The sequence below is a fragment of the Phycodurus eques genome, chromosome 7 (assembly GCF_024500275.1).
Source record: "Phycodurus eques isolate BA_2022a chromosome 7, UOR_Pequ_1.1, whole genome shotgun sequence".
Taxonomy (NCBI): Eukaryota; Metazoa; Chordata; class Actinopteri; order Syngnathiformes; family Syngnathidae; genus Phycodurus; species Phycodurus eques.
In genome coordinates, this window is record NC_084531.1 from 4,410,125 (window position 1) to 4,437,395 (window position 27,271).

At 41.0% G+C, this 27,271-nt stretch overlaps 2 protein-coding genes and 1 pseudogene across 5 annotated transcripts in view; all 3 read left to right on the plus strand.

Annotated features, from left to right (window-relative positions):
- usp2a (ubiquitin specific peptidase 2a) overlaps nucleotides 1–12,503 on the plus strand; it is a 59,917-nt gene extending 47,414 nt beyond the window's left edge. For 2 of the 4 annotated variants that reach the window (XM_061682029.1, XM_061682032.1), the window contains 7 exons: nucleotides 3,084–3,148; nucleotides 3,227–3,330; nucleotides 3,682–3,762; nucleotides 3,849–3,927; nucleotides 7,725–7,829; nucleotides 7,984–8,104; nucleotides 11,761–12,503. In XM_061682029.1, coding sequence (XP_061538013.1) covers nucleotides 3,084–3,148; nucleotides 3,227–3,330; nucleotides 3,682–3,762; nucleotides 3,849–3,927; nucleotides 7,725–7,829; nucleotides 7,984–8,104; nucleotides 11,761–11,845 — 640 coding nt within the window. In that variant the 3' untranslated portion in view covers nucleotides 11,846–12,503. The remainder of the gene's footprint in view (nucleotides 1–3,083; nucleotides 3,149–3,226; nucleotides 3,331–3,681; nucleotides 3,763–3,848; nucleotides 3,928–7,724; nucleotides 7,830–7,983; nucleotides 8,105–11,760) is intronic. The other 2 variants (XM_061682031.1, XM_061682033.1) reach the window with 1 other exon arrangement.
- Nucleotides 12,504–17,129: 4,626 nt separating this feature from the next.
- On the plus strand, nucleotides 17,130–21,135 carry LOC133405170 (TLC domain-containing protein 3A-like). Its single transcript, XM_061681901.1, has 5 exons — nucleotides 17,130–17,332; nucleotides 17,538–17,621; nucleotides 19,865–20,084; nucleotides 20,165–20,260; nucleotides 20,619–21,135. Exons 1-5 carry the CDS (start codon nucleotides 17,211–17,213, stop codon nucleotides 20,880–20,882), a joined length of 786 nt encoding a protein of 261 aa, XP_061537885.1. The 5' UTR covers nucleotides 17,130–17,210; the 3' UTR covers nucleotides 20,883–21,135.
- A 1,083-nt stretch (nucleotides 21,136–22,218) lies between these two features.
- LOC133405505 (TLC domain-containing protein 3A-like) overlaps nucleotides 22,219–27,271 on the plus strand; it is a 6,113-nt pseudogene continuing 1,060 nt past the window's right edge.

Genomic DNA, 27,271 nt, shown 5'->3' on the forward strand with positions numbered 1-27,271 from the left:
AAGAGCTTTAAAAAAAAAAAAAAAAAGTTAAATGATATTCAAGTACAACCCTTCAGATTTGATTAGATTTCAATTCTTTAGGCTTGCAGTTGAATTCAATTCGTTATTGATTTTGTTCTGATATCGATTCAGTAAGAATTAAAAATACACAAATAATTAAGAGTACACTGTTTTAAAATTTGAAATATTTTCCATGACATGTAAAGATATTTCATGTCACATCACATTTTTTTTAAATCAATAAAACATCGAAAAAAATAACAATTTGCACATAAAACGAGTCCTTTGAATTTACTTACCGTATTTTCACGACCATAAGGCACACTTAAGTCTTAAATTTTCTCCCAAATGGACGGGGGCGCCTTATGTGTGCACCGAGTAAATATATATAACTATTGTTGCATGATGAGCACTCCGCTTGACTGACTGGGGGCATTTCCTGCCGACACGCTGCATACAGAGGAAAAGCGGACGTGGCTGAGGACAGCATGCGGTCGTAAAGGGGGAAGGGGCACGCCCCTAGTTGGTATATAGCGCCGGTATGTGCATTGTGCAAAACATCAGTTTGGCTAAGAACCCCGAAAATGGTACCTATGAAAAGACATGCTTACGAAGCACAGTTTAAACTGCAAGCTATCAGTTACACAGAGGAGCATGGGAATTGAGCAGCCGCGAGAGAATTCAAGATCAACGAATCCATGGTTCGCAAGTGGAGGAAACAGGAAAACGATCTACGCCAAGTCAAGAAGACGAAGCTGAGTTTCCGCGAAAACAAGGCGAGGCAATGGATAAATGAACAAAGAACAGCCGGGAGAAGCGGCTCTACAGTCACCATTCGACTGAGGGCAATAACGCTTGCAGAAAAAATTAAAATCGAACATTTTCAAGGAGGTACGGCCGTCTTGGTGCTTTCGTTTTATGAAACGGCGCCATCGACTGACGTGGCGCAGCAATTACAAGGAAAAGCTGGCCATCTCCCGCTCCTACTGCAGTAAAAAGATTGCCAACAAACACATACAGCCCAACCACATCACCAACATGGACGAGGTGCTGCTCACTTTCGGCATATCGGTGAACCACACTGTATAGAAGAAGGGGACCCACCACGGTAGCGATACGCACAACGGGGCACGAGAAGTCGGCTTTTACTGTTGTGCTTGGTTGCCATGGTTATGGACAGAAACTGCCACTTATTGTGATTTTTAAGAGGAAGACGCTGCCAAAAGAAAAGTTTCCAGCCGAAGTCATCGTTAAGGCCAATCAAAAGAGCTGGATGGACGAGGAGAAAATGGAGAATAGAGTGGCTGAGTGAAGTGTACGTAAAGAGAGCGGATGTTTTTTTCCACGCATCACCATCCCTGTTGATCTGTGACTCCATGAGCGCCCATCTCACAGCCGCTGTGAAAAACCAAGTGCAGCAAATTAACTCGGAGCTTGCCATCATTCCGGGATCCTTGACGAAGGAACTCCAACCACTGGACATCGGTGTAAACAGGGTGTTCAAAGTGAAGTTGCGAGCGGCGTGGGAGCGATGGATGACAGATGGCGAAGACACCTTTTACTAAGACTGGGAGGCAAGGCGGGCGAGTTACGCCACCATATGTAAATGGATTGTGGATCCCTGGGCTAAGGTATCTGCTTTGACTGTTGTCCGAGCTTTCGCGAAAGGCAGCATCATTGCTGAACAGCCCCCGTCCGGCAACGAGACTGACTCTCACAATGACGAGGGGGAACCCGGCGAGTTTGTTGGAGAACTTGCCCAGCTGTTCATTTCGGATACAGAACATGAGGACTTTGATGGATTTGTGGATGAGGATTGATCAAAAGATAATGTGAGTACATTGTTAAATACGTCAATAAAGTACAACCGAACTCTGCTTTGCTCCCGCTGCCTTTTTAAAACCATTGTTTTAGTGTACATGCATGCTACCGTATGTTTTAAGCTAGCGTATGTTTTACCATGCCTGCGGCCAATATGGTGCACCTTATGTATGTGTTAAATGCAGAAGTAGACCCCGTAACTGAGAACTGCGCCTTTTAATACGGTGCGCCTTATGGTCATGGAAATACGGTAACTTATTTGTGTATATGGAGTACAAAAGTAAAAAAATATGGCAGTTGTGTATAAACTGAAAAAAATACATGTAAACTTAAATTATATTTATTTCCTCTTAGAAATTGTAATAAAAAAATGCCCAGTAGTACCTTATTTCTTCATATGGAGTACAAAAGTTAAAACATGATGAAAGCTCTGTATTGAAAAAGTAAAATGCACGTATACTTAGACATTTCCTTTTAGGGTTACTATTGTTGTTTGCATGGTATTTAAGGAATATATTTTTACCCTCCCCTATATTCAATTATATTCAACACATTTTATCTATGTGTATCTAGCAATCAGGAATTGAATAAAATTAACATAGAACCATAATAAAAAAAAATCAAAATCGCTGTATCAAATAAAAAACAAATAGGTCAAATGTAAACATATGTTTGTATTTGTAAGAGATGACGAAAAATGTCATAGAGCAGTAATTTAAGACTATGAGTTTCTCTGCCTGCGTTAATGCTCAAATCAGATTAATGCCCCAATTCTTTCTGGATATTATTATGTTATCTAACTTGCTTGTTTAAGGGTCAGTGTTAATCTCTGTAAATTCCCTCTGCTGTCATCAAAACAACTTCCTCATGCTGCATTCAGTACAATATATGCATTTGCATTGTCAAAAGTTGTAAGGGTCCCAACAATATCAATAGCTTTTAAATACCCTTTCTATAGGATGCCTGCCACAGTAGTACAATGTGGTTTGCTAGTGTAGGGTGGAGATAAACATGATTATATTCATTGATTGATCAACACAGAATTGTCACTCAGTGGAATTGAAATGTAAACAAAAAGGGCCAATACAGCCAATACTTATTTTCCTGTGTTGTGTACTGTAGGTAACAGAACTATTGCACTTGACTGCATAATTTTGTAATACTGTACTTATAAAACTAACTGCCGTTGGGTTAAAATCTTGCAGCGTGTTTCTTCTACACTATATATGACAGTAACACTGTGTTGCATTGTCAATTATCAGGAACGAGGAGAAAGGGAAGAGGATGTGGAGTAAATACCTGGAGAGAGAAGACAGTAAAATTGTTGGTGAGTTGAAGTAAATACAGAATGATTTATTCACCAATGTCCCAAAACAGATGAGTTTTAAAATGTTTTGTCTTTCAGACTTGTTTGTTGGGCAGCTCAAGAGCTCTCTGACTTGTAGCCACTGTGGTTTCTGCTCGACTGTCTTTGACCCTTTCTGGGATCTGTCCCTGCCTATTGCCAAGGTTTGGACACTCAATACACCACAGAATGAGTGCAAGGATATTTTTTTCCATCTTGTGTCCCGCCTTCCTCCTCCATAAACGCATCCTGATCATCGAATGGCTAACCTTAATATTCTCACACTATGCTTGCAAGGTACTTCTCATCCGAATAACTTTACTGCTTGACACCAAAGCTCCTACAATATACCCTCCAGGCTAAATAAAGTAAACTTGATGACTGGTCCCCCCAGACAAGTGATGGGAGAAGAGATGTTTGAATTTGAAAGTAATATATGTATGAGATCTGAAAACGCATCTTAACACAAACTCTCTTTTTCCTCTCTGAATCTGTGTGTCTGTGTGTGTGCTCAGAAGGGCTACGGTGAGGTGAGCCTCATGGACTGCATGCGGCTCTTCACCAAAGAAGATGTCCTCGATGGAGATGAGAAGCCAGTATGTTTCAGTATACAGCATCTAACACGTTCGTGAACATTCCTTCTATGCCAATACTCAGTTACATTGTTTGGTTTTCTCCGCAGACGTGCTACAAGTGCAAAGCTAGAAGAAGATGCACCAAGAAGTTCACAATACAGAAGTTCCCCAAGATCTTAGTGCTGCGTATCTTTTCTGCTTTTAACACTTTTTGATTCGACCTTCAGGCTTTTAAGAGTGCAATGCTGACTTTGTCTATTGAGTAGTGTCAATTGGCAATTGTCATTTATTACACTTACAACTTAAATGTTCCCCCCCTGAAGCCGTCACCTTATCGTGGTGGAGGGGTTTGTGTGTCCCAATGATTTTAGGAGCTAAGCTGTCTGGGGCTTCACGCCCCTCGTAGGGTCACCCATGGCAAACAGGTCCTAGTTGAGGGACCAGACAAGGCACGTCTCAAACACTCCTTTGATGAAAAATATAAGTGGATCGAGGTTTCCCTTACCCGGACCGGGTCACCGGGGCCCCCCTCTGGAGCCAGCCTGGAGGTGGGGCTCGTAGGCGAGCGCCTGGTGGCCGGGCCTGCACCCATGGCTCCCCCTTCCCATGGACTCACCACCTGTGGGAGGGGCCGTAGGGGTCTGGTGCAGTGCGAGCTGGGCGGTGGCCGAAGGCAGGGAGCTTGGCGATCCCCGGCTACAGAAGCTGGCTCGAGGGACGTGGAATGTCACCTCTCTGGCAGGGAAGGAGCCCGAGCTGGTGTGTGAGGTCGAGAAGTTACGAGTAGATCTAGTCGGACTCTCCTCCACACACAGCTTGGGCTCTGGTACCAGTCCTCTCGAGAGGGGTTGGAACCTCTTTCACTCTGGAGTTGCCCAAGGTGAGAGGCGCCGAGCAGGTGTGGACGAGAGAGGGTAAACCTCCCTCCGCCTTCGGGTGGGGGGACGGGTCCTGACTGGTGTTTGTGCCTATGCAGCAAACAGCAGTTCAGGGTACCCACCCGTTTTGGAGTCCTTGGAGGGGATGCTGGAGAGCGCTCCCGCTGGGGACTCAATCGTTCTGCTGGGGGACTTCAATGCTCACGTGGGCAATGACAGTAAGACCTGGAAGGGCGTGATTGGGAGGAACGGGCCCCCCCGATCAGAACCCGAGCGGGGTTCTGTTATTGGACTTCTGTGCTCATCACGGATTGTCCATGACGAACACCATGTTCAAGCATAAGTGTCATGTTCCGTAGGAGGCGGGGGACATAGAGTCCGAGTGGACCATGTTCCGCGCCTCCATTGCTGAGGCGGCCGACCGGAGCTGTAGCCGTAAGGTGGTTGGTGCCTGTCGTGGCGGCAATCCCCGAACCCGTTGGTGCACACCAACAGTGAGGGATGCCGTCAAGCTGAAGAAGGAGTCCTATCAGGCCTTTATGGCCTGTGGGACTCCTGAGGCAGCTGATGGATACCGGCTGGCCAAGCGGAATGCAGCTTCGGTGGTCGCTGAAGCAAAAACCCGGGAGTGGGAGGAGTTCGGTGAGGCCACGGAGAAAGACTTCCGGACAGCTTTGAGGAAATTCTGGTCCACCATCCGGCATCTCAGAAGGCGGAAGAAGTGCACCATCAACACTGTGTATAGTGGGGATGGAGCGCTGCTGCCCTCGACTTGGGACGTTGTGAGTCAGTGGTGAGAATACTTACAAGACCTCCTCAATTCCACCGACACACTTTCCCATGAGGAAGCAGAGTCTGGGTTCTCTGAGGCGGGCTCTCCTATCTCTGGGGTTGAGGTCACCGAGGTGGTTAAAAAGCTCTTTGGTGGCAAGGCCCCAGGGGTGGATGAGATTTGCCCGGAGTTCCTAAAGGCTCTGGATGTTGTGGGGCCGTCCTGGTTAACACGCCTCTGCAACATCGCGTGGACATCGGGGACAGTGCCTCTGGATTGGCAGACTGGGGTGGTGGTCCCCCTTTTTAAGAACGGGGACCGGAGGGTGTGTTCCAACTACAGGGGGATCACACTCCTCAGCCTTCCTGGTAAGGTCTATTCAGGGGTGCTGGAGAGGAGGGGTGCAGATTCAGGAGGAGCAATGTGGTTTTCGTCCTGGCCGTGGAAAAGTGGACCAGCTCTACACCCTCGGCAGCGTCCTCGAGGGTGCATGGGAGTTCGCCCAACCAGTCTACATATGTTTTGTGGACATGGAGAAGGCGTTTGACCGCGTCCCTCGGGGAGCCCTGTGGGAGGTGTTTCGGGAGTATGGGGTACCGAACCCCATGATACGGGCTGTTCAGTCAGTGTACGACCGGTGTCAGAGCTTGGCAGTAAGTCGGACTCCGGTTTCCGGTGAGGGTTGGACTCCGCCAAGGCTGGCCTTTGTCACAAATTTTATAGACAGAATTTCTAGGCGCAGCCAAGGCGTGGAGGGGGGTCAGGTTTGGTAGCCTCAGAATTGGATCTCTGCTTTTTGCAGATGATGTGGTTCCGTTCGCTTCATCAAGACGTGATCTCCAATTCTCACTGGAGCGGTTCACAGCCGAGTGTGAAGCGGCTGTGATGAGAATCAGCACCTCCAAATCTGAGACAGTGGTCCTCAGTCGGAAAAGGGTGGCGTACCCTCTCCCGGTCGGGGATGAGATCCTGTCCCAAGTGGAGGAGTTCATGTATCTTGGGGTCTTGTTCACAAGTGAGGAAAGAATGAAACGGGAGATCGACAGGCGAATTAGTGCAGCGTTTGCAGTGATGCAGACTTTGTCTCGGTTCGTTGTGGTAAAGAAGGAGCTAAGCCGAAAGGCGAAGCTCTCAATTTACCGGTCGATCTATGTTGCTACCCTCACCTATGGTCACGAGCTATGGGAAGGCCTCGGGATCCCCCCCGGAAGAGCTGGATGAAGTGGCTGGGGAGAGGGAAGTCTGGGCATCCCTGCTAAAGCTACTTCCCCCGCAACCCGACCTCAGATAAGTGGTAGAAAATGGATGGATGGATGGATAGAACTTAAATGTTGTTTCCAGTGAAATGCCATTTATGTCGGGGATACGTTTCAGACCCACCTTCAATAGGTGAAAATCCAGAATACAGAAAGACGATATAATAATTTGTTTTATATATGGTTTGACTCGGCCCACACGCTTTTAACACATTTACCCTTATTGAGCACATTTTTATAGTATTCCTGAGCACCTGTTGTCACTCGCTGTCAAGAAATGGGAGAATTTTTGTGTACTCTCCCTTTAAGGAAATGAAAGGAAGACCCTTCTCTCGAACATTCCTCAACATAAGAGACAAAGTGTGCTTCCTTCAAGCTGTTTATTTGTCCCTCCCAGTTGAGATTCACTGTAAAACTGACACATTAAGCAAAAGAGAATTAAACAATGTATAATTAAACACCAAAATGATCAGCCAAATCACATAGTTTCATCTAACAGAAATGCTAACATACCTAGAATGTGAAGCGGCATACATAGGCTAGTTCTTCAGTATCTGACCCTTCAGTCAATTCACAGGTTTTGATAGATTGAAGCTCACAAAAAATGTTTGGCGCCTTTATGATGCTACTACATTCAAGTGCATACATACACAATTCATTTGGATTATTTCAAAAGATTCTGCAAATATCAAGGACTAATTCCATCTGACTGATTTTCAGGTCCTTGGTGACTTAATGTTTATTCTGCTACCACGAGCAATAACTGCTCCTTGACAAAAGGTTCCAACTTCTACAGAGAACTTAAACCCACAGGGACACCTACAGGACAGGATGATGTGCTGAAATGTGTTAGTCAGTCGAAAGCCAAGTCATAGTTGTTCTGTAACTAAAAAATGAACTTTTCGATTTTATGTCTGTGTATTGGACTCCAATCAAATGTTAAAATCCAATCACTCAGCACCAGTGCCACCACGACTGATCAATCTATAGTTGGATAATGTTTTGCATTGGTGTTGCAAACAAGTGTTCTAAAAAGGTAAAGAGAGAAAACCTGCTCCTTGACGCTTTGCTGTGCAGACCTCAAACGCTTCTCGGAAGCAAGAAGAACCAGCAAACTGTCAACCTTTGTCAACTTCCCTCTGAAGGATCTTGACTTGCGAGAGTTTGCCTCCGAAAACAGCAGTAAGTTTGCAAACAAAATACCCTACGTATCTATTGTACAGGTGTACATCCTTTGAAGCTATATTTCAAGGATGATAATGTTTCATTGTTTTGTCTCATGTGTTTCATTCTTTTGTCTCATGTCTTTAACCCTTTTACTCTTGTACTCTTTTAGTAAATGCAGTGTACAACCTGTATGCTGTGTCCAACCACTCAGGCACCACAATGGGGGGTCACTACACAGCCTACTGTCGCAACCCAACATCTGGGGAGTGGTACACCTTCAACGACTCTAGGTACGTTTGAACAGTGACCTTGGACTAAAAGAGAGCCCTTCATGAAACACATTTGGTGACTAGAATAGTGTTTCATTTGCATCTGTCAATCAGTTAGCTCCCTGGATTTATTATATGTTGAGGAATGTTTCTGACCGAGTCCGTTTCCTGTGAAGTGACACTAGTAAATAAAACAAGAACCACATTAAGGTTAACTGTTCAAATAAATGATACAATGCTCTAAAACAGTGGTTCTCAAACTTTTTACACGACCACCCCAAAAAATACTGAGCTCTCCAAGCACTGTCAAAATGGCCAACATTAAAATACACTAACGTAGTAAACGGTAACTTAGTAAACAGATTACATGCAAATGTATTATACTTAAAAGTTCAATACAACTGAACTGTACACGTTTAAACAGGCTGTAGTCGAAGCTACAAGCTTCATTGTAATATGTTTGATTGTATTTCATATTTTAAATGAATGTAAATTGGGTGGCACGGTGAGCGTCTGGTTAGCACATAGTTCTGAGGACCTCAGTTCAAATCCAGCCCCGCCTGTGTGCAGTTCGCATGTTCCCTCCGTGCCTGCGTAGGTCTTCTCCGGGTACTCTGGTTTCCTCTCGCATCCCAAAAACATGCATGGTAGGTTAATTGAAGACTCTAAATTGTCTGTAGGTATGAATGGGAGTGAATGGTTGTTTGTTTATATGTGCCCTGCGATTGGCTGGCGACCTGTCCAGGGTGTAACCCGCCTACTGCCCGCAGATAGGTGGGATAGGCTCCAGCATACCCGCGACCCTGGTGAGGATAAGCGGTGTAGAAAATGGATAGATGGAAATAGAAATTGTTTTTGTATTTAATTGATTGTTTTACATACCACTAGAGGGAACCTGCGTATCACACTTTTAGAAACACTACTCCAAAATAGTTTGGTGGTTCAAAAGTTTCTTTCATCAAGCATTGATCCATCAACCATGGCTACTAACTTTGTGGGGATTTATTTAGCAAGGAACAATTAATCATTACTGTCTTATTTTGTTTGTTGAACTTCATTTTCACACCTTATTCATGGACCACAGACTGCTGGGAATCTTTCATAATAACACCTTCATATTTCACTGCCATTTGCTGTCGTCTTCTGACTACATAATGATTATCTGCTATAACCATAACAAAAATTCACCTGTAATATAATATCTGGAAGTATTTTTTTATCATATTGTTTATCAAGCTTCATTTTGTCTTCATATGCACAGCACATTCTTTCCACCATGGTGGAAATCTACCTTTCTAGTTCAGCTTGTGTCAGCATGCCACCTTCAGTATTTCTAGAGCCAATAGGAGTTGACACGAGATTATCTCACTCAGATATTGACTTTTACCTTTAATTGAAAGGTAAGCCTCAGCTTTATCTCGCAATTCCACTTTTTGTGGGCTCAGTGTTTCAACCACTGTTTATGTTGTTTCCAGGTGAGCATTTCTTTAATGACATCGTCAGACTCTCACTCCTTAACTCTTCCATGCGTTTGTGTTGAAAAACATCAGCAGACCCCTCAATATAAAAGGAGAGTTGACGACATCAGGCCCCTGTGAAAACCAAAATTCTCTGCTTCTTTTTCAAGTCAAGCCGGCGGTTTTCCGCCTTAGTATAAGAGGGAGGTATAAGGCTAGTCCACAATGCCGCAGACTTGGATTTCAGTTGTCAGACTTGACAGCCACTTCTCCCGTCATGTTGTGTTGAAAGCATGTTATATGTCACACCAATATCCCGCTTCACAGGGTTTGGAAATAAAAGCAAAGGAGGATATACCACCGACTGAGGTCAGGGATGTCTAACATTTTACACTGAGGGCCACATAAAGAAAATGGAAGGAAGAACAGTGCCGTCGCACCTCGTGCAAAATGTGCTAAAACCAATTCAGTATGCTTAAGGTCAATATATGCGAAGCAGTTTCAAGAAAAAAACAATAATCACTAAGCTATTTCGGTGGAGCGGGCCACAAATGGCCACAGGCTGGACTTTAGGCACAGAGATGAGACGGCCGGATGTTTAAGCATAATGGGCAGACTTCTTACTCTTATTTATGGCTATTGACAATATAGACACTATCCCAAAAATGGAATATCATGGAAAAGTTTATTTATTTCCATAATTCCATTCAAAAAGTGAAACTTTCATAGATGATAGATTCAGGGCCCACAATTAAATTTTGTTAGTATTTGTTTATTTTTATATAATTTGGGCTTCCAGCTCATAAAACCCACGAAATCAAGAATTCAAAAAATTAGAATGGGGTGAAGAAATCACCATTTACTTCTCAGTTTTTGTCAACAAAAAAGAGAGAAATTAGGGTCACATTAAATCAATCAAAATAGGGTACTTTCAAAATGATTTGTTAATCTTCAATTCTTGGTTGGGGAATACCTTTGCTTTCATCATTGCCTCGATGTGCTGTGGCATTGACACAATCAGCCTGTGGCATTTCCTGGGAGTTATGGAAGCCCAGATTTCCAAGATGCTTGCTGTCAGTTCTTCTTTGTTTTTGGGTCTGGTGCCCCTCAATTTCCTCTTGCTATAATACCCTTCAGATTCTCAATGGGGTTTAGATCTGGCGAGTTGGTTGGCCAGTAAAACACTGTGATGGCATGGGCATCAAACCAGGTTTTGCTGGTGGAAGATGAAATCTGCATCTCCAAACAGATCCTCAGCATAAGGAATCATGAAGTCCTCTAAACGATTCTGGTAGACTGTTACGGTGACCTTGGATTTAAGAAAGCAGTTTACCAACACCCGCACTGGACATTGCACCCCAAATCATGACAGACTGTGGATGTTTCGCACTGGACCTCAAGCATCTTGGGTTCTGTTCTTCCTCCAAACCCTTGGACCTTGATTCCTGAATGAAAGGCGCACTCTACTTTCATTGGAAAAGAGGACCTTGGACCACTGACCAACAGTCCAGTCCTTCTGCTCCTTGGCCCAGTTGAGACGCTTCCTACGTTGGCTCAGACTCAGAAGTGGCTTGACCCGAGGAACCTGACAGTTGTAGAATAAATGTAGTGGTTGATAATCCGCTGAAGCCCACGGTTAGCACTCTTCCTTCCACTAGACTTTCCATTGATATGCTTGGACACGGCACTCTGTGAACAGCCAGCCTCCTTTAGCTATGAACTTTTGTGGCTTACCCATCCTATGGATGGTATCAATGATGGTCTTCTGGCTAGTTGTCTAGTCTGCAGTCTTCCCCATATTGAACCCAACTGAGACAATTGAACCAAACTGAAACAAGTTAATGACACCTGGGGAAATCTGTGCAGGTGCTTTGAGTTTAGTAGCTGATTAATGTGTGACACGCAGTTTAAAACATTTATGGCCTGCAAAATTTGGGCACATTTCTTCACAGTATTAACAGTTTTTGAATTGCTGATTTCGTGGGTTTTATGAGGTGGGAGCCCAAATTATGTAAAAATAAACAAATACTTGAAATTGTTTAAATTGTGGGCCCTGCAGCTATAATCTATGAAATTTTAACTTTTTGAAGGGAATTATGGAAATAAACTTTTCTGTGATTCAATTTTTTTGGAAAGGGTCTGTATATGGATCAAGGTTAAATATTTGCAATAATCTAAGTCTCCAAGCCACAATAAACGGTGATACTTGTCCCTCTCCAGAGTAACGCCAATGTCCTCCAGCCAAGTGCGCAGCAGCGACGGCTACGTCTTGTTCTACGAGCTGGCCTCCTCCTCGCGCATGTGAAGCCTCGCAGACGACGGCAGCGCTGCTCTCGACAGACAGTCGGATGGAAAATGTGTGACAACACGCGCACGAAGGCTTGCCTCCGCCAGGATGGAGGCTGCTTCTCTCAGCAGAGAGGGTGGGAAAAGGGATCCGCAAGAATGTGGTCACCAGCCCAGCTTTCGACGTCCTTGTCTGTACTCTCGCTGACATTTTCATGCAGGGTAGAGGTGTGTGTGTGTGTGTGTGTGTGTGTGTGTGTGTGCGTGTGCGTGTGCGTGTGTGTGTGTGTGTATTTGTGTGTTAGACAGACACAGGGCAATAATCCCATTCACCCGAGGAACCCATGCACCTCCATCTCCCAAGTCTCTATGCACCACAAGCTCGACTCCTGACTGCGCCTTCACTTTTTCTTGGTTGCCTCAAAACCTCCTTTCTGCTTTTCAATATTTTTGTTGTCATTTTTGTTACTTGAGGTTGGTAAATCACCTTAGTCTAATCGTCTTTACTGCCATTTTAGACTTCAGCAGAACCGTCATCATTGCGTAATTGTAACAGGACTGGTCACGATTACGAGCCGCTCGCAGCCCACCGGCCACTTCGACTGCACCAAAACACTCTTTTGTCTTTGTCAGCATCATCGCCACTTCTTTTCCTCTAAACATGGCTGTGAGGCCGAAGGCACTGTGAGTATATATATATATATATATATATATATATATATATATATATATATATATATATATATATATATATATATTTTTTTTTTTTTTTTTTTTTTTTAACCCCTTGCATTGTTGCTACCGATGGTTTCCACGTTGTGAATGGGCTTGCATCTGATACGGATTCATTAATATTTATAAAAGTAACAGTTAAGTCCTCATCAGTCGTCATGAGGCTTCCTCTCCTGTTTCATGCCGTTGAACAACATGGAAAGAATGTTTTTAAAGAAGACAAAAAAAAAAAAAAAATGATATGTATTTTTATATCCTGATGCAATATAAAGAATGTACTATTCATTGGTGCTGACGCTGACCCATAACTGTTTTCATTTGGTTTATTTACCAGATTTCAAGAGAGAGAGATATTTATGCCTAAAAGTTATTGTAATGAGTCACTTTTTGACAGTCTCATTAAAAAAAAAAGAGTAAATATGGTCTATGGATATATGAATAAAATTCCACAAAACAGTATTGCTTTCAGCAGTTTATTGAATCTGTTTCATCCAGGCGACACGGTGTACGACTGGTTAGCACATCTGCTTCACAGTTCTGAGGACCCGGGTTCAAATCCTCCCGTGTGGAGTTTGCATGTTCTCCCAGTGGCTGCGTGGGTTTTTTCCGGGTTCTCCGGTTTCCTCCCACATCCCAAAAACATGCATGCTAGGTTAATTGAAGACTATAAATTGCCTGTAGGTGTGAATGTGAGTGCAAATGTTTGTTTGTTTGTATGTGCCCTGCGATTGGCTGGCGACCAGTTCAGGGTGTACCCCGCTTCATGCCCGAAGATCGCTGCGATAGGCTCCAGCACGCCCACGACCCTAGTGAGGATCAGAGGTGTGGAACATGATTGAATGAATGAATGTTTCAGCCATACATGAAATGTAGCAGTCCTGTCAAATCACAATGGATCTAACCCAGAATGGCACACACTCTTAAGGCCCGTGACCTCGTCACTCTGAAGGTTCCCCAGCAGTGATACCGGTAATGCGACCCGCATAACGAAGTTACAAAGTAACTCGTTACTCCAAAATGCCGCCATTGTGAGTAGCGAGCAAAGTAACGTGTTACTTTTCCCACGAAAAGTAGTCAGACCAGTTCTTCATAAAAACAATAGTTACTCTGGAGCCATATGTATTTCTCGCTAAGTGCTAATTTATGCCTGGTGACCAGCCGTACGTTTGAAAAAATAATATTGATCACGCGGACGGCTCGTTAATCAGTAACACAACGAAGCGATTGGTAAAGAACCATAAAAGTGCAAAGAAATGTGCAATTTCACTCCCACCACTTTATTTTTATTTTCCTTAGTAAAACATGCATTTGATTGTTGTTGTTTTTTTGCTGGCGTGTGAAGCGCGCAGTGCATTGTGGGTCAATTATACCGAAGTGCGCGGTAGAATGGTGTGCTTGTTTAGATGTTTCTGTACTTACTGTGTTTGTCATGTCAAGTCTGCACTAAGTTGCTCGTTTAATGTGGCTTCAACTACACTAATATTGAAGTTTATTGAACTATTGTTTCATGTTGATGGCGTATATTACCAAGTAATGGGTTCGGTTAAGAATGTTTTTTTGGTTTTTTTTGTACTGTGGATAAGTGATATTCCTGCTACTTGGCAGCTGCTGAAAGTAACACAATGTAGGATAATAATAATAATAATCCACATTGCATTTCACGAGGTGGCGGTAATGCACAACTCCGTTTCTATGGCAAACCCCAATAACGAGAAGTAGAAGAGCCGAGAAATTGAAACACGGAAGTTCAGTATTGCAACGCGTTTAAAAAGCGCGTAGATATTAAATAGATGGATCTCGCCTTGCGCGTTGGTTCGCGCGTCAACCTCACCTCCCATCTTGGATGTGGCACAGAGGAGCGATCGAGGTTTTTTTTTTTTTTTTTTTTTTTTTTTTTTTTTTGGCCAATGGGATTTATCAACTGTGGCTACTATGGAGTACAATGGAATATTTGTAAATAGACTATTGTGAATTCCCACGTGGAACTCAGCCTCCAGACAAAGAAGTCTAATTCCGAATTAAGATACTCTGATTGGTTTTAACATTTCTCATGATACTAAGTAAGTTTTTAAAAAATAAAGGTCTGAGAAAGCAGTGGGGAAACAGCTTTTCTGCTAGTCAGTCTCCAGTGATTGCCATTTTTAGTTGTTGGGAGACAGTATATGTGATGTCAATGTGGCATATGATTCATTCATGAAAATACTGATGAAATCCTATAATAAACACTGCAAATTAAAAACAAAAACACACAAAAGCGTAAAGAAACCATTGATAACTAAGGGAATAAAAAAATGCCTGTGCAAAGAAAAATAAATTGTGCAGGTGTTTCATAAAATTGCAAACTAAAAAAGCTGAAGACATAAAAATCCAAAAATAAATTGTGACAGTAATCAGAAAACTAAAGAACGATTATTCTAGTGAACTATTAAATAAGAATAAAGACAAAACAAAAGCTACATGGGGAATAAAAAATAGTGTAGTTAAAAATAACAATGCAAAAATACATCGCTGACAGAATACTTTGTAAAGGAAAATAAAGATATATATGTCAATGAGGTTAACGAATTTAGTGAATTCTTTGAATATGTGAGTTTGTCTTGTAAGCAATGAAGCAGTAATAGAGCATTGAATTAAATACAATGTAATGCTATCAATAGCATTTTTCTTGACAAAGTAGAAAAGGATGAAATAAGAAATATTGTAAAAAGCTGTGGAAACAAAAGTTCAACTAACCATGAAAATTTAGATATGATGAGTGTAAAAACTATAACCGAATCAGTTATTGAACCATTCACTTATTATTTGTCGCTATCAACAGGAATCTAACCAAACTCAATGAAAATAGCAAAAGACCACCCAAGACGACTTAAAAAAAAACTTCTCCTCACTAGGGTCGCGGGCGTGCTGGAGCCTGTCCCAGCCGTCTTCGGGCGAGAGGCGGGGTACACCCGAACTGGACGCCTCCCAATCGCAGAGCACATATAAACAAACAACCATTCACACTCACATTCACACCTAAGGGCAATTTAGAATCTTCAATCAACCTACCATGCATGTTTTTGGGACGTGGGAGGAAACCGGAGTGCCCAATTCCTTCCTTACAAATATATCAAACTGGAACTTTCAGTAGAGAAGTATTAAAGCCCCAGGTTGGAGAAGGAAGCCTTGTTTCATTCAGAGAGAAATTGGAGCATGATTGCCAATTATTATTGGATGTATTTTGGAAGTGCTGTTTTGAGTAATGTGAATAAAAGTTGCACCATCAATATTAGGGTCGTGTACATTATCTAATGTGTATGATTTATAAAATATAGTTGAATGAACAATTATGTATCAGCCTTCTGGGTCAATTATTGTGCTAGTTAGTGTAAAAAGTCGTCTATTATGAGTTAATATTGAGACTCCTTGTTTGCTGCTGTTATAGCTGGCTGAAAAGGACTGACTGAAATTTAAGTCGGGTCGGTACATTTTGACAAATGGATTTCTTGTATGAAGAAGAGATCCGTTTTTAATTTCCTGATATTATCCATCATCTTAATTCTCTTTGCCTGTGAATGAATGCAATTTACATTCCATGAAACAAAAGTTATACTTGACGTATTAATAAGTGTACAAGTGTCCCGCATTCCAAAAACATGCATGGTAGGTTAATTTAGCACTCTAAATTGTCTGTAGGTGCGAATGTGAGTGCGAATGTTTGTTTGTTTATATGTGCCCTGCGATTGGCTGGCGACCAGTTCAGGGTGTACCCCGCTTCATGCCCGAAGATCGCTGTGATAGGCTCCAGCATGCCCCCGACCCTAGTGAGGAGAAGCGGTATGGAAAATGAATGAATGTTCTATGTAAAAATATGTTTGCTTGTTTGTTTGTTATCTGATCAAATAAAATAATGATTCTTCAAAATCATTTAAATGCTAAATATTTGTGTTCTCTATTCAGATAACCAATGGGTCACATCTACATTTCAGGATAAAGTTATTATAGACACCGATTAAATATTTAATATTAATATTTCTATATTTAGCAAACATTTACAATCATCAGATTAAAAGTGAAATAGGATACATTGTTTTTTGTGCTTAGCTGTTTCCAAAATACATTATGTGTGTGTATTTATATTTGGGGAAACAGCACACACACACACACACAAACATGTCGTTTATAAAATAAATAAAATAATTATTTAATGTGATTATTTTAAACATTTACTCTTTATATGTTTAGGCTATACAGTAGGTAAGCACAAAAACAATTCATATTCTTCTGTTTGCTTGCGTGTTTACAGGTATCAGTATATTTAACGCTGTAATTGGGGGGGGGGGGGGGGGAATTAAGTTAACATTTCAAATCATCAGATTAAAAATTAAACATGTTGTTTGAGGTTTCCCAAACATAATAATGCTTGTGTGAATAGATTAACGAGAGGCATTGACTCTGCAGTTTGAAGGTTGTCGCCTTATGAAGTTTGCTCCATTGAGGTGTGTTACTGTAGTTCACGGGGGGGGGGGGGGGAATTTGCCACATCCAATATGGCGGACCCCGACGTAATGGAGCAACGGCCAAACCCGCTCAAGGCTGGAGCTGAAGCCTCCCTGTACCTGCGCGTCAGGCATGCAAAGTGCTGTCGGGCGACACGGCGGGCGCACAACATCATGTTTACTGCCTTGGCGAGTGGCGCAGTGGTGTTTCCTGGCCTTTTCTACGGGCTCGGGAAAATACTCAAGTTTACATTTCCACACTGGGACGACGCAGACGTAGTGACCGTCAGTGAAAGGTCGGTCGTTGTTTCAACTTCATTGCAGCAGGTGCCACTTGACTCCTTATTGTCTGGGTCAGGTTCAAGCAGTAACACTAACAGTTCAAATCGATTCATTGATTATGAGAGCGATGGTTATCTACATAGGTCAAAATGGCTTGTCAGTTTTGTTTTTTTAAAAGAATAATTTACATTTCCACGTGTGTTTGTGTTTTCTTCCCAGGATTGTTTCTGCCATTCACGGTACAATTTGTACCGCAACTGGAATAATTGTGGTTTCATCTTGCAAGAATGTCATGACTGACAGGTAATTTAAGGTCATAAGATACAAGTGGAACAGTGGAACCTCCAAAGTCAAATTTGAAGCTCAACCAAACATTTTCTGTTGATTTAAAAAAAATAGTGTGACTATGTGAAATTAATAGTACCTGGATATTGAACAGTGCAAGTGAAGATTCCAATAAGAAAGAGAATAGGGATATATTGGTTATAAATATAAACAAATGCAATGTTAAATTTCAAATGCATTCAAGTTGAGTAAATGACAAAGTCGGAGTCTACTGAATACTATGTAACAAAAAAGTGGTACAACCTCCCTTGTATTCAAGTTAAACAAGTTCTGGTTGAACCTGCTTCTGTGGTTTAGAAAGTAGTCCACTCGTAATTCAAAAAAAGTATGAATTGACTGTAACGTTCCAAAATATTTGTATTTGATTTCCTATTTTCCAAAAATATAAACTGGTCAGTGGGAAACACGGTCATCTACTGGCTAGCAGCTCTGCTTTACACTCCTGAGGTTTTACATTTGAATCACAGCTCTGGTCTTCCTGTGTTGGGTTTACATGTTCTCCCCATGCTTGCATATTTCTAACATTTCACAAATGTGCCAGTTAGGTTAATTAAGCACTAAATTGCCCATAGGTGTGAATGTGAGTGAACACACAGGAAGAGCAAAGATAAGATTCAAATGAGCCCATGAACCCCATAACAATGAGGCAGATTGGCTAAATAAAAACGGAATGCAATAATTTGCAAATCCTTTTCAACCTATATTCAATTGAATGTACAACAAAGGCAATATATTTAACGGCCAAACTGATGACAGTTATTGTTTTTTTTTTTTTGAAAATATTCTCTCATTTTGAATTTGATGCCTGTAACACGTTACAAAAAAGCTGGGACAGGGGCAACAAAAGACTGGGAAAGTTGAGGAATACTCCAAAGACACCCAGTTGGAACATTCCACAGGTGAACAGGTTTATTGTAAGCAGGCGAATGTGATGTTTGGGTATAAAAGGTGCATTCCCGAAAGGCTCACTTGTTCACAAGCAAGGATTGGGTGACCGACGTTTACCACTTTGTGAACAACGGCGTGTCCAACAGTTTAAGAACAACATTTCTCAACGTACAATTGGAAGGAATTTAGCGATTTCATCATCTACGGTCCATAATAGAATCCAAAGATTCAGAGAATCTGGAAAAATCTCTGCATTTTACGCGGAAAGGCCGAAAACCAACATTGAATGCCGATGACCTGAGATCCCTCGGGCAGTACTGCATTAAAAACCGTCATCGTTGTGTAAATGATATCGCCACAAGGGCTGAAGAATACTTCAGAAAACCATTGTCAGTTAACACAGTTTCTCACTACATCTACAAATGCAAGTTAAAACTCTACTATGCAAAGCGAAAGCCATATATCAATAACACCCAGAAACACCACCGGCTTCTCTGGGCCCGAGCTCATCTGAGATGGATTGACGAAAAGTGTGCTGTTGTTTGACAAGTCCACATTTCAAATTGTTTTTGGATATCATGGACGTCCTGGACCATCCGGATTGTTATCAGTGCAAAGTTCAAAAGCCAGCATCTGTGTATATGTATGGCGGTGTGTTACTGTCTCTGACATGGCTAATTTGCATATCTGTGAAGGCACCATTAATGCTGAAAGGTATATACAGGTTTTGGAGCAATATATGCTGCCATCAAAGCAATGCCTTTTTCAGTTATGTCACTGCTTATTCCAGCAAGACAATGCCAAGCCACATTCTTCACGTGTTACGACAGCGTGGCTTTGTAGTAAAAGAGTGCGAGTCGGAGACTGGCCTGCCAGCGGTCCAGACCTGTCACCCATTGAAAATGTGCGAGGCATTATGATGCGCAAAATACGACAACTGAGACCCCAGACTGTTGAGCAACTGACGTTGTACATCAAGCAAGAATGGGAAAAAAATTCCACCGACAAAGCTTCAACAATTAGTGTCCTCGGTTCCCAAATGCTGATTGAGTGTCAGTAAAAGCAGAGGTGATGTAACACAATGGTAAACATGCCCGTCAAGTTTTTTTGGGGAATGTGTTGCAAGCATAAAATTCAAAATGAGTGAAGATTTGCAAAAAAAAAAAAAAACCCCCAAAAAAAACATGTTTATCTGTTTGAACATTAAATATCGTTTATTTGTAGTATATTCATATGTAACTTTGCACTTGTAATGATGTCTATCAATAGTTGATTGTATTCTACTGTTAACAAATTCTTCTCTCCCCACACAGTCACTGGCTGGTCAGTGAGTTTATATTGTTTGGATCTTCCTATATGACCACTGACCTGTTTGCCATGTACTTGAGCCACTACCATATTCAGAGGCTCAGAAGTCAGAGCGGCCTGTACAACAGCCACTCTCGGAAAACAATTAAGGCTTTCCTCTCCAAGGACTGGTTGCTTGTCCTTCATCACTTGGCACTGGTTCTGTTTTTCCTGCCCATCGCTTTGGTAAGAATTTGGCGTGTGAAACAGAATTGGTCTGTTTGTAACACACATCCTACTTTTTACATGTTGTATGTCTCTTCCAGTTTTTCAGAAGAGGACTGGGCGATTTCTTCTTCGGCTGCTTTTTCATCACAGAACTCAGCACACCTTTTCTCTCTGTTGGAAAGATCCTCATCCAGGTACACAACACACCACCACCATTGGGCTTCGTTCACCAATAATGCATATTTACACAACACAATTTTTCCCGCCCTCACCTATGGTCAGGAGGTGTGGGTAGTGACCAAAAGGACAAGATCACAGATGCAAGCGAGTTTTTCTGCTGGGTGTCCGGGCTCTCCCGTAAAATCCCAAGTCCATTTTTTTGTTACTTATTTTAATCTCTTACTTTTAGTGTTTTAATTCCATCTTCAATGTTTAACTTATGGCCAACGTACTAAATTATGACAGGCTTTCTGTGCTGATGACACTATTATGTGAGATGACTGAATTTTGTTTATATCCTGTCTGACTCCTCCTCTCCTGTCTTGGATCCAGCTGGGCCTTAACAACACCAGGCTGCACAGCATCAATGGCATATTAGTCCTCTTGACGTTCTTCACATGTCGGATCTTGATTTTCCCCTTCATGTACTGGATGTACGGGCGGCAAGTTGGCATTCCACTGCACCACGTACCTTTCCATCTGCCTTGGCACTGCAATGCGGGCAACCTGACTATCTTCACGCCCCAAGTCTACTGGTTTTACCTCCTGCTGAAGAAAGCCAAGCGACTGTACAATAGACATGGGAAAGAAAATTAACTCAAAACAGATCGCCTGTTTTAACGTAGAGTTGTTTGAGACGCACAAGGTACTGTCATGTCAGTGCAGCTATTCTAAAAAGAAAATAGTTTACAACTCAGACATGAACTAAATTACATCACTGTAAATCTTCCTAGGCACTGTTAGTTTGCCTTGTTTATATGTGCCCTGTTACAGCCAGCATAGTGCACTTTTCTAAAAAAGGAATGTAAGAATTTTATAATGAGTTGAATAAAAATGCATGTGCAGTATATATGATTGCTGTGATTCTGGGTAAACAATTTTTTTTTTTTTTAAATAAATCAAATTAGCTCACTGTCTTAGGAAACGCAAGCCCAATGAAGAACATCTTGAAAGTGAAGCCAACCCTAAGGAAATGCAAAAGACATTTGATGTGAAATATTTGCTTTTACTTCACCCGAAGTCCAATCTGAATAGCACTAACTAGTAGATCTGAACTTCTAAAGAACAAATATGCGAAACCTGGCTTTCCTTTGAAATACATGTGAAGTTTCTCAAATGAGGCTTTTTATTGCTTTTTTTTTTGTGTGAATATTTCTTTGCCAATTAATTGCACACAGTTTCTCTATGATGCAAGACGTCAGCAAAGTTTGACCTTTTAATAAGTAGTGGACTCCCCTTGCCAACTACTGACACCAATCAGAATGAGAAAACGCTTTTTTTAAAATTGATTTTTAGTAAATATTTTGGATAATAAATTGCACACAGTTTAACCAAAATGTAAGATATCAGCAAAGTTTGATTTGTAGTAAGTAGTGCACGCCCATTGCCAACTACTACACTAAACAGAATGGGGGGTGGGGATATATATATATTATTTGCTATGTGGTGATTTGCTACACATTTGTCACCCTGGAATGTGTAATTTGTAGATGGTCCCTAACACCGACGGTACGCGAAATGTAGGCTCGTTATCGCCATTATTGCTGTTATTGCGTATACATTTGTAGTGACAACAATTCCAGCCGCGAGTTTTTTTTTTTAACAGACACTTTTCGTAATTGTCTACATACTACACGTGATATAGTCGAAAATGTAGTTATGAGGCCGCGCACGAGCGTGTGAAAGAAATCTCAAACATCCGGGCAACCTTCTCTCTCTGACATTATTATTATTTTTTTTAATTTACTCATGGTAAACAAGTGCTTTCGATGTTTGCGCAACAGCTTCTTAGCTGCGGCTTTATGTATATATATATATATATATATATATATATATATATATATATGTATGAATTAATGTTATTGTGATAACCTTTATTGTGAAAGCACGACATAGATAGAAATTCCTGCCCCCGCCTTTCCTGTGCGTCATATCCGTCTCGTCGCCCTGTTCATCTTTAACAGTACTGTTGTACAATAGTAAGGTTTATTGTTGTTAAAGTGAAACATTATTGTGCTTTAAGGGCGACGCCAACGATCATCATGCTTAAAACGTTTGCTTGTGGAACTGTGACATTTGTTGGACTTTACTTCGGCTTCCGCAAAGTTCTCAGGTGGACTTTCACACGCTGGAGCGACGCGGACGTATTGATTGTCAGCGAAAGGTTGGTCACTTCAAGTTCATTTGTGTCACCCGCCACCTTCAATGAGGACACAGTTACGGTATTGTTTCTTGCCTGCAATAAACAGAGGTGGAAAATGTACTTCAGTAGAAGTACTGATACTTTGTATTTAAAAATAAATAAATAATAATAACTGTGGTAAACGTTTTGATTCAACGTCTTTACTTCAGTATATTAAAAAAAAAACAAAAGACAATAAAAAAAGTCAACAAATGTATCTAACAAAGGTTAGCTATGTTACAACAATTTTCAGAATGCCTGTATATGAAAATAGAAGGTAACATTGGCTAGAAGGGAATAATGAGCCCTTGTTTGTGAGTTTGCGATGTGCACGTTTCCCTTCTCTGCAGAAATGTAGCGTTAAAGTTGATCATATGACAACAAACTTACATTTTGCTTAAATACTGAATTTGGAATAAACACACGAGAAATCAAATTGGCGATAAAAGACATCAGTGGTATTTGTTTGTTTTGTATTTAAATAGATAACATGAATTCCTCTGTCTCTCCATCTTCTATTTATCTATCTCCAACTGCCTTTCTTTTTGATGTAGATCTTTTTTCAAAGGCCAACAACAAAACATCCCCCCAAAAATAAGAATGTCCTTCCATAAAAATCCAAACTATTAACAGTCCCTACCCAAGAGTTGATAAAGGGTCTTAAAAAAAAAACCCAAAACATTTCAATTATGTTATATTCTTTGTTACAGCCACTTTGCTCCGCACACGACAAACAGGTCTGCCTTTTACTTTAGTGAACAGACAATCTGCCTCCCACCTGTCTTGGAAGTGAACCGTTTTCCATCTTTTGTTTGGCCATTTTTGGGAAGGGGAAGTGTAAATTTGCCCAAGGAGACTGGTAGCATAGTTGCTAACGACTACAACAGAAAGGGAAGGGGCAAAGCATTCTGGGATTTGTAATATTAGTGTGCTATATGCTGGCGGGCCAGCTTTAATACACATTTGATATGGTCTTGCGGGCTAAATATAATTACATCGTGGGCCAAATTTGGCCCCCGGGCCTGAGTTTGACATATATGACCGAAACCATTAGGAAATGTGTGACCGAAAGCTTGACTCTTTGGTAGAAAAATGCCCTTATGTTAGTCTAATTAGTTGAAATGTGATGTTTCAGCAGGCTTTTTTTAGATTTTTAAATGGCTTCTGCTCGAGCTATCTCATTTTCCGGGTCAAACTTGGAGCAAGCGCATCGTCGGATTTACTTCAAAATTCGCAGAAAACAATAATAATAGTGAATCATGACCATAAAGTTTTCTATCATGTTCAAATCCTATGAACGTGTGATTTTCGACACCAAAATCGAGGAAAATCTCAACCGAAATGAACATTTAAAAAACGAGGGGTAAAGGGATTTCCCAACAACGAAATCAGGAAAGAACATTTATTACCTTGCGCAAAACAATGAGAAAACTCAATTTTGGTGGACCGCCGCTAAATTCACGTATCCGAAATCCGGCACAACGAAATGGAAAGAAAATAGCGAGCGTTTTTCTGGATTTAGTAACATACCTACAAAAGTAAAAATAATTTTTTTATTGTCAGTTGTCAAAACAACACCTGTTGTGATACTTGGCGCAACAGAAAAAAAAAACCTGCACACAAAATACTTTCCCTTTAATTAACTAACATTACTCTTACATAGTGCTCACACTGTCAAGCATAAAAATCACCTTAAATGTATGTTTAAAAAACAACAACAACAACAAAAAACCAACTCTGCTTGACATTTGTTATCAAAACAATGCGTTCCCACTGCTTGGCTAGCTTTGTGAATTGAGTAACAAAAATGCTTAACGTAAAAAAAAAAAAAAACCAACTGCGTTCGGTTTTACATGTGTAGACCCTTTCCCCAAAATTTGAATGTCATGGAAAAGTTTATTTCCATAATTCCATTCAAAAAGTATTGAAGTATTTATTTGTATATTTTTACATAATTTGAGCATCAATCTTATAAAATCCACGAAATCGGGAATTCAAAAAATGTGAATACTGTGAAGAAATGTGCCCAAATTTTGTGTCACACACTAATCATGTCCGAAACTCAAAGCACCTGCACAGGTTTCCCCAGGTGTCATTAAATTGTCCTCAGTTGGGTTCAATATGGGGAAGACTCAAACGGAGAAGTTTCAAGAATCGAGCAGAGATCCAGAAAGAGTGGAAGGAGGCAGGAGTCACAGCTTAAAAAAACCCACCACATTCAGACGCATCCGGGAGGTGGGCTACAACTGTCGGGTTCCTCGGGTCTGAGCCTGAGCCAACGTAGGAAGTGTCTCAACTGGCGCATCGAGGGAGTGATTAAAGCGAAGGGATTCCCAACCAAGTATTGAAGATTAACACATTGTTTTGAAAGTACCATATTTTGATTGATTTAACGTGATACTAATTTCTTTATTTTATTTTTTTTTGACAAAAACTGAGAAGTAAATGGTGATTTCTTCATAGTCATAGTCTTCATTTCTTCATTTTTTGAATTCCTGATTTTGTGGGTTTTACGAGCTGGAAGCCTAAATTATGTAAAAATAAACAAATAAAGACTTGAAATTGTTTAAATTGTGGGCCCTGAATCTATCATCTATGAAAGTTTTACTTTTTGAATGGATTTATGGAAATAAATCAAGTTTTCCATGATATTCTAAATTTTTTTTTGGAAAGGGTCTGGAGGAAGTAAAAGTAAAAAGTCATCAAAAAATTAAATGCTCAAGTTGAAGTACAGATACCTGAGTAGTATAGTCACAAAGTTTGTGTACTTAACTTCTACCACTGATGATGATAAAATGCTGCCTTACTATTAGAGCCAAAACAATGTACATTAGGCTTTGGCATAGAAAATAAAATGTAACTCAGTGCTTTTGTTTTTTTAGTTCAATTTTCCAGTTTGAAACTTCCAGAGTTTTTATTTTGTTTGTACTTTTAATTTAAAGGCAGTGTTTAGGGGGAGAGGCTGGGCATAATTGGGCTTCAATTCAATTTTTAAAGCCACTTATGCTGGGCACAACACATACAGTACACCCATTTTTTTAACATCTTAACTAATCTGAATTGACCTTTTGAGTAGCTTAATAATAATGCTACAAGGCATCCATACTACATGAAGATAGAAAGGAAAAAGAAATAGTAGTAGTACTGTAGTGGGAGAAGTCAAGTGGAAGCTTCAGGGTACTTCCTTTCTGGCCATCGTTATATTTCGTGACCAATCGAACTGCCATCTTTAATCTGACCCTAAGAAATTGAATCGGTACGTTGTCAATAGGTACATTTTATATTCGATTAGTTTTTCTAAATGAGGGATGCGGCGGCGATTGTGGCTGTTTTCAGGCTCATAGGATGTTATCCACGCTTCCTTGGCTTCTGCGACCGGAGTCATCACCGTGACATCGTGCAAAAATGTCATGAAAGACAGGTAAAGTAAAGCCATGTGATTTTTACACTGGCTTTGGTCCTTGTCACTCCACAATGGCAATGTGGCCGACAATGTTCATATCACTCTACCAAATTCTTCTCCCCATACGCAGTCACTGGATGCTCAACGAGTTTCTGTTGTTCGGATATCCCTATTCGGCCATCGACCTCTATGCCTCGTATATGAGTCACTTCCATACTCACAGGCTGAGAGGGAACAGCATGTACAACAAGCACTCTCTGATGACACTCAAGGCTTTCCTCTCCAGATACTGGTTGACAGTCCTCCATCACCTGGCAGTGCTTGGTATTCTCTTACCCATTGGTGTGGTAAGATTTTAGTGTGTGTTGAAACATGAGATTGATTGGATTGTCAGTTTTGAACACTCATGACACTTTATATATATATATATATATATACACACACACACACACACACACACACACACAGTAAACCCTCGTTTATTGCCGGGGTTACATTCCAGAAAACCCCCACAATTAATGAAATCCGTGAATTAACGACCAGTTATTTATTATAGAAATGTATACGTTCCATATGTGCAATTCAATGCCAATGCGTGATACTTTAGAGAGATGCAGGTATTTTATTTGTCCACTTGAGGTCACAATCCACACACTCTACACAGGCACATGCCTATTAGAGGCAGGTGTGCTAGTATTGGCACCGTTCCTCACACTAACGGAACTGGCAATGGAGTTAGCAAAAAAGCATTATAGGAACGCAGATGTAGAAAATCAAGCTAAACATTGCTCTTTACTTGCATTTGTACTTGTCAATATTGTTATACGAGTGTGCATTAGCTTTTTGTCGGGCTAGCGTTGGTATTTGTGAATTTATTATATTCAAGACTGTGGCTTGTGTTTTCAACAGTGACTTTCCGGTTATGTTCTAAGTCTCCTCAAGCAATTTAGTGACTTACCAAATGTATGAGTTGAGATTACTGAGTAAGGTTTCTTTTTCTGTTTAGAATAAGAATCCAATTGACCTTGTGTGAGTCATTGTTGCCACATTGAAATCATATAGCCAATAAAGCTAACTGTATTAAAGATGTGCAGGTGAGTAACTGCACTACATTGACCTGTAAAAAAAAAAATTAAAAAAAAAATAAAAAATCTGCGATGCACTAAAGCCGCAATAAGTGAACTGTGATATAGCGAGGGATTACTGCACTGTGTTCAGATTCCGAAAACCTTTGTCCTCGTATGTCTTTCAGTTTTACAGGAGGGGATTGGGTGATTTCTTCATCGGCTGCTTGTTCATCACAGAGCTCAGTGTCGCTTTTGCCTCGATTTCAAAGATCATTGTCCAGGTAGACGACTCACCAACAACACTGGGACTGGTTACAACACTGAACTGAAAATA